This window comes from Sceloporus undulatus, chromosome 1 (genome assembly GCF_019175285.1).
Source record: "Sceloporus undulatus isolate JIND9_A2432 ecotype Alabama chromosome 1, SceUnd_v1.1, whole genome shotgun sequence".
NCBI classification, from domain to species: Eukaryota; Metazoa; Chordata; class Lepidosauria; order Squamata; family Phrynosomatidae; genus Sceloporus; species Sceloporus undulatus.
The window spans coordinates 278,600,917-278,608,886 of record NC_056522.1 but is presented as its reverse complement, the minus strand read 5'-3'; the positions used below and the strand labels follow the sequence as shown (position 1 = coordinate 278,608,886).

Below are 7,970 nucleotides of genomic sequence, written 5' to 3'. Positions count from 1 at the left end.
GCCATTGCTTCAGAATCCCTCTCCAAAAGGAATGAATTCAGGATTTGTCCAAAAATGAAGGAAGTTCCTAACAGCCAGTTATATTATTTGTGATAGACACAGGAATACTGTGCATGTGCTAGCATCTGCTCCAACCCTGTTTTGCCCAAGCCAACAAGAAGATACTGTTAGTGTCAGAAATGTGGTGAGTGCACATCCACAACAATCTGATGACTGAATATATGTGCATTAAATGCTTTGTATACACAAACCTATATCCATGCTAAATACACAGGTCATCCATTAATACTGTGATTTGTAAAGCATCTCATCATCACAACTATTCCTTTACTTGTAATGTAATGTAACAAAATCGAAGAAGTGAGCACTCTTAAAGCTTTCCAATGAAGCCTTCCACCCAATAATTCAAGGAATGTTGAAAAAAGGTTTCACTTAATGTCCTTGCTATGTTACATTAGACCTTGAAAGCCCTAGTTAATAAAACACAAGAAGAAACATAAGTTGTTGCTTTAAACTTTATTGCTGCTTGTTATTATAAAGTGATCCCAGTGTTAATAGCCTGGACTTTAAATGGATTTGATTTGTATTTTTGGCATCCACTATAGTCTTGGGATCACAAGGCCCCACAGCGCTTATCTTCAGAGGTTAACTTGAAACAGACGTTCCCATCAGTGCATGGTCTTATTAGTCCACATTGCAATCTGGCGGGTCCTTTGCCTCCCATCATGCCAACCCTTCCTGAAGATGCCGAACAGTCAGCTGAGAGGCAGCACTCCATTTTGCCTTCTTCGGTCAAAGTAAGCAACCTTTACAAATCTTGTGTGTGTGTGTGTGTGTGTGTGTGTGTGTGCTTCCAAGTCGCTATCAACCTATGGTAACCCCTATTAATTTCATAGTGGTTTCCTAGGCAAGTAATGCTCAGGGGTAGTTTGTTATTGCTGCCCTTTGCCTACAGCATCTGGCATTCCTTAGTGGTCCACCATCCAAGTATTAACCAAGCCTGATCCAACTTAGCTTCCAAGAGCAGCATACATTTTCTGACAAACCTATCTATGCACTTTATATTAGATGCATGTATCTCAATATACTTGCTGTGTTTTGGAAATTAACTGTAACATCCAAGCAGTCTGTAACATGGGGACGACAGACTGTATGTATGACATAAAGCAACCTTCCCCTATCTAGTGCCTTCTGGATGTATTGGTCCACAACTTCCATAAACCCTGGATTATTAGGGGAGTTTTAGTTCAATACATCTAGGCAGCACCAGAGTGGGTAAGGCAGATTTTATTATGATTTTATTATGAAAGGGGACCTAGTGACAAGGCATGACTGTTTGGTCACAGTCGCACATTTTAAAACAGTATCTCATTGATGATAGATACAGTCGAGCCATTCATGACCAGAAATGTATCTGTTACCTCTGAATTGTTGAACATATGCATTCTAAAATTCATGTATGGTATTTTTTGATATTGACAAATGGAAATTTTTGTAGTATGATGTAGTACTAGAGCACTATCTGCATGTATTCTTGCCTAGATATTCATATTTGTGGGGTTAAGCAAGGAATAAGCAAGGCCCTCAACTTTCTGGTAGAACTGGAAGTTATGAAGTTATAGTTATGGAAGTTCTGCAATTTGTTCCCCTTGGGTTTCAGCCAGTTTTGGCCCTGAAGTAATGCATGTTCTAAAAAGATCTGAATGAGTCTTTGCTAATATATATGCTTCATACTCAACCAGATTGTACAGGCAGCTATGGAGGTATTCCATAAATAGTTAATGCTACCTGAGACAAACAAAAGTAGCTGCAGCCATTAAAGTTGGACTATAGCTACTTTCTTTTCTTTTTTTAATCCATCCAATTAGTCTCCACAGCAAACCCAATACATAGTTTCCAGTACTATTAACAGTATGTGACATACTGTATCACTTATGTAGAGAAATATCTTTACCAATTCAGTAACAGTTTGACACTAAATTTCCTACTCGTTCAGTTTACTTTTATGTAAAAAGTAATTTTGAAGATTGGTGAGTTGTACACAGCTGGACAACAAGAATGTTTGAAAAGAGAACTTTTTAATATTATGCAGTACTATATAAATATGTTCAATGATTTATAAGCCTTTTCAGGGTTTATTTCATCAGCTGGCTTTAAAAACCAAAAAGATCATCATGTTCTGTGAGATGTGTTGAAAACTTTAAACCTAATGTATATCTGGCACATTCAATTTTACTTTTATCATTGTCTTCTAAACCTAGGACATAGTATTCTACACTCTGGATGAAAACATCCGCTACTTTTCCTTTAACATCATAGGAAAATGTTGAACCCTGCAGTGATTTGTCATGCATTCTGACACAATTACACGTTTGTGCTGAGGGCTAGTTTCCTGGTTCAAGATAAACAAGTCAGTTATGTGTGAGTTTAGTGAGCAGCATTCAGTTGGAAGGTATAAACACAGGACAAAGCAATCTTCATTTTGCTCTGTTTTACTTGAAAATGTGTATGTCCCCAATTTTGCCAGGTATTAAATGGATAATTTTTTCACTGTGAGAAAGTAGCATTGTGGGAGCAAGGACTATTCTCTAAATGTTGTCCACTGCTTGTTCTGAAACATTTACACAGCCACATCTAAGGGTTTCCTGTTTCTCACATTGTTGGATATCATCACCTGGAAAAACCTATCATAATTGTTACATGGGGTTATGAGACGATAGATGCTTTGATTGTATCTGCCAGTCCTCCCATTACAAAGAAGCACCCAGCTAGCTCTTTCCCAGAAGAGGAGTAGGACAATGTTTTGACGAACTGGGATGCAATCATATAATGTACATTGGCTTGAAATGGTTGGACATACTTTGGATCGTGGAGAAAGGTCCCTGGAAAATTGCATATCTGACTCCCTGGAAAAGCTTTATGGCAGTGTGGGAATGCCATTATATTACCATTCTATAGCGAGTTGTCTACACAATAATGTGTGAACCTAGGGAATTTAAAATCAACAAGTGATGAAGGCAGTAGAGAACTAACACTTCCCCATCAGCAGTTCTTACGCACACATTAGGCAAGAAAGGAAAGCCAAGGTCAAACTTCTAATGTTTGCAACCAAGTATCTGAGTAGTCAATTACAAAGGCAGTTCTAGCACTACAATCATATTATGCAAATCTTGACAAATTTTGAGCTGCAGTGTTGATGTTTTTTTAAGGAAGCAAATTAGTTAAATATAAGACTATATTATGCTATGAATTCCATAACCTCCAACATTTCAGAAATAAGAACTATGGCATGTGTGATCAAGCAGCATCATTGTGTGATCAAGGTAACAGAAGTCTACTGGGAAGGGCAAAATTCTGCCCCTTTCTCCCCCATCCCATCCCCCAATTAACTGAGTGCAAACTAGTTTGGCACTTGGAACTCAATTTGCAGCAATGGAAGTAAACTGAGGACCAAGAGGAAAAATGAGAGGAGGAGAGAGAAAATGGAACCTTTAAAAAGCAATTGAAACAATGTGATGGCAGACGATTAATCATGACTGCCCCTGCCAAATTGGGACAGTTGGAGAGTATTGCATTCTAGATTTTTAAGGTGAGCACAATGGCTGTTCGAATATAATTTTGTGTTTTCTCTTGCAAATCTAAGGAGGTGGTCTCTTGTCCTGTGCCGTAAATACGTGTTAACTTTTAAGGTTTCACAGAATGTTTCGTTCTGTCTGAACAGCAAACCTCTTTCAGAAGGAATAATTTTAAAATGTATCAGTATTACAACCCTGTCTAAATATTTATAATACTTTAGTTCTAAGACTAATATGCTTCACTAAAGACTAGGATTCTGATCTAAGTCTAGTTGTGCACAAACCCCTTGTTTGTGCGCTTGTAGCTGCTAGAAAAAGAAGATGGGAATATGCATCTGCATGCAGATCAGACAGTGTGCTGTCTGTGATGCACATCTAACACATAGCGGACTGAAGGCAGCAAGTGCAAATCTACTTATGCACATGGACTGCCTTCACTGGATCTGTATATGTAATTCAGTACTGGCCCTGTTCAACTTTCACTAAAGCAAGTTCTATTACACAAGTTGACCACTGACATATGCTAACAATAATCAAAACAATATGTTCTGACATTTGGAGTACATTTGGGTATATAACTTGGAATAATTTTGTTATTAAAACGTTTATAATCTTCCTCTTTGACATGGCTACAAGACCTCAACTGATTAAAAATTAAAATTTTACAAGAGTTTACAGAGCTGCACTTATAAACGTGTGAGGGCATATGTGCATATACATATATGTTTATATGTGCATATATACATCAAGAATTAGATAAAGCTTTGTGCTGCAATTAGTGAGATTCCATAGCGGTATATAGGATTTTAATTTAACAAAGCTTGGGAAGACATTAAATTTAGGTTTTCATGTAAGACTATGGTGATAATTTATTGTTCCATTGCAGCTATTCTTTGATATACCTTTACCTCCCAAGTTAATTTTTAAAACTATATTTTTATTGCAGTCTGTTCAGGAGTCCCCAACTGATGCAGGAACATGTAACACACCTTCTATTGTTCTTCCAGAATATACGAGTACACCGGAAACAGACAGAGAGAAAAATCTAGCTTTCAGGTAACAGATAAACACACAGAACATTATTGCTATTATGCCATGAGTGTACATGGTAGTTTATAGGGTCATGGAATGAACTGACAAGCACTTATCGAATTAGACTTTGTAATGTTTTCAAGTACATGGGGAATGGGACTCCCTTACCTATGAACAATGGGCATTTTTATTTGCTGACACAAGAATCCTTACCATGCACAGTTTAGAAATTTAGAATGTTTCTAAATCAGGATGTTCCTAAGTATATACTAAAACATAAGGACATAGGTTTAAGGTTTTTTAGAGGAGGGACACTTCAAATGCCGTTTTTTATTTGCTGAGTTGCAAAGTTCATCTAGGCTTAGAATGCAATTCCTAAATAATTGTGGGCTGTACAAATACAGCTTTCCCTACTCCCAGCCATTCCAATGTGTAGCTCAGCCATAAAAAAGATATGAGCTAGATGCTTGTTACACAGCCTCTCTCTGCCTCCTCCATCTTATGACTGGCTTTCATTTGGATCTTACCATGGTCTGGAAATTGTTTCATACAGTGGAGTTTTAAATACACACACACACGTTTGGACAGTAATTAATTCAGCTTATTTTGTTCATACGCTAAAAAGAAGAGCTGAATTTTTGCATACTCATAAAGAGAGAATATGACCCATTTTTGGTGTTCCAGTTCCACAAGCATTAGGACACATATGCTTTACTTTGTATAAAGCAGTAATGTGCACATCTGGGCCCACATTAATGTCTAGATTGGGGTGACAATTCAGTTGTTTATGTCAATCAGAGGCAGAAATGTTGAATGTGATACAAATCTATGTATAAAACATTAATTTAGGTTTAATAATTCTATATTAATTCAGCCTCTATCAATTTATATAGATACTTATTTTGTGCAAGAGTGTTTCCTTCTTGTTATGTCTTTCCCCTTCCAGATCTGTTAGTCCTCATCTACGGCATTCTAACAGAAATACTAGGACAACTGCTAGCTCACTGACATCTGTGGGTACGAAACAAATTTTCTAATGTCTGTTTGTAGTGTGATTCATTCTTTAAAAGTATATTTACCAATATGCTGACAAAATTTTCAATATTATTTGATGAAAAAGTATTGGTTTGTGTTTAGTAAAATACAGCAGGACCTCGGTATCCACAGGGGATCTGTTCTGGACAGCTCCCCATGAATACCAACATTTTCACATGCTCAAGCCTGCGTTGTCCCCAGTGGCAGTGTATGCATGCAGCCGTGCTGCCATTAAGGTGAAGTCCTGTTGTTCCTAATGGTGGTGTGGCCACACGCACATACTGCCACTGGGGACAATGGGGGCTGTCCCTAATGGTGGTGGGGCCATTGAAATCTTGCAGGCCTTTCCAGATTAGCTTTTTTAGACTAGCCTCCTTCCCACTAACTTCTTTGGCCCCATTCTCCTCCCCCCCCCCACAGTAAAATGACATCTCTCTCCCTCCAATACTCTACCCACAATTTTATTGGCTTCCTAACAGGAACACTTTTTAACTTATTTCATTGTTTAATTTCTTTTTATGTTTTTGATCAGTCTTTTACAACTGGAGGAGGGTTGGGCTGTGGAGCTGTTTCTTTTAATTGTAATTTTATTTCTATTATGTTTTACTGTTACTATGTTGCTATTATGTTGTAATCCGCCTTGATTCCCTAGGGAAAAAGGCAGAATAAAATTGTTGTTGTTGTTGTTGTTGTTGTTGTTGTTGTTATATTATTGAAAGGGCAAATACAGTGGGACCTCGGTGTCTGTGGACTTGCCATCCGTGGATTTGAGCATCCACATACAGCAAGCCTGCGTTGTCTCCAATGGTGGTGCATGCATGTAGCCACACCGCCATTAGGGACAGTCCCACTCTATTTGCCCTTGCAAGATTTTAAAGACCCAGGAGATTATCACACGAGTGGGAAAGGGGCAAGGAAAAGGTATGTGTGAGGTATAATCATGCAGTGGCAGGAAAAAAAATTGCACAGCATCACACTTATCTGGGGCTTCTCCCATGAAGACCCCAGAATGCTCCAGCAACAAGTCATTCACAGGGAAGTCCCATGAATTAGTTCTCAATCATGAGAATGAAGCATGACTGGGCAGGTGCGAAAGGACATTATCACACGGGGAAAATCGGAGGTTTAAACAGCCATTTTTTCAGGAATGTCATGCAATTGAGGTGAAGATTTTCACATGGCATTGCAATTAAAGATGACTTATCCTGGGAATAATCAGGGAATAACCAGCAAGAAATCATTCACAAGTAAATCACATCAACTTTCCTGGGAAAATGACAGTTTAAACCCCCAATTTCCCCCACCTGTGGTAAATTCCAAAGTCAATGGCATTTCATTCTCGTCATTGGGGAAGCATTTACCCAGAATGCATTTTGCTGGCAGCATTTTCTTCTCATGAGTGCAATCAGTGTTTTGGTGTATTTAGGTCTTATTTGTAAGGCATGGGGCACAAATTTGTTTTCACTGGCTGAAAGCAATGTGCAAATTTTAATTTGACTTACTTTATGGTGTGGAAGGGGCACAATTGGTGTGGACATGTGCTGTTGCACCAAAATGGCACATGCACAAAACAGCCATAATAACACTTTATTGATGGATATGTGCAGAACGCAGTCATGAGAGTCTTTGGCTTCTGTGTTGCCATTAGCCTTCTATTGTGTTGATGTGCGAAAATATCGACTGCTATAGCGGTACTGTCACTTTCTCTTCCAGTGCCACAATTGGTGCTGAGCTGGATCTTGTGTGATAATCTCCCAAGGCACAATAAAGCCAGCTTCCAAGCCAAAGTAATGTTGGATGACCTCCAAATGGCACTCCAGCCAGGAACCGGGGTTATTCAGATAGTCAAAATAATCCTGGTAGAATGTGGGTTGAATATTTTTGATCACATGCATTTCAAATCCATCCAATTAAGGGGGTGAGGGGCTGCCAGAAAACCCAATTTAACCTGGGATAATCAATCTCAAGTTTTTTTCTGAGTTTTCCTAAAAGATTCACATTGCTGGCTGTGTGAATAACTTATGCAAATAGACCTGGGATGAACCAGAATAAAACTGTGCATGCCTTGGAGGTGCTTCAGATACATCCACATCATTGACTCTATCTTTATTCAAGTGCAATAGAACTCAAAGAGATGAGGATAGATTAGGTCCAGATTAAAAAAAGTAGTGTGAACAACAAAACTGGAGTGTGTTAATGAGATTATTCGGATAGTCACACTAAAAACAACAATGTCTCAATAGGGCTCAGGTGTTAGTAGGCTGTCTGGCTGAAGCTTTGTTGTTAGGGGCATGGTCCTGACTCCTGCCAAAAACCAGATGATGGGGG

The 7,970-nt window shown here is 38.6% G+C and overlaps 1 protein-coding gene across 4 annotated transcripts in view; it reads left to right on the top strand.

Annotated features, from left to right (window-relative positions):
• Positions 1-7,970, top strand: part of IRAG1 (inositol 1,4,5-triphosphate receptor associated 1) — a 125,733-nt gene that overhangs the window by 74,872 nt on the left and 42,891 nt on the right. For all 4 annotated transcript variants that reach the window (XM_042461575.1, XM_042461496.1, XM_042461418.1 and 1 more), the window contains exons 9-11: positions 606-797; positions 4,522-4,631; positions 5,554-5,624. In XM_042461575.1, coding sequence (XP_042317509.1) covers positions 606-797; positions 4,522-4,631; positions 5,554-5,624 — 373 coding nt within the window. The remainder of the gene's footprint in view (positions 1-605; positions 798-4,521; positions 4,632-5,553; positions 5,625-7,970) is intronic.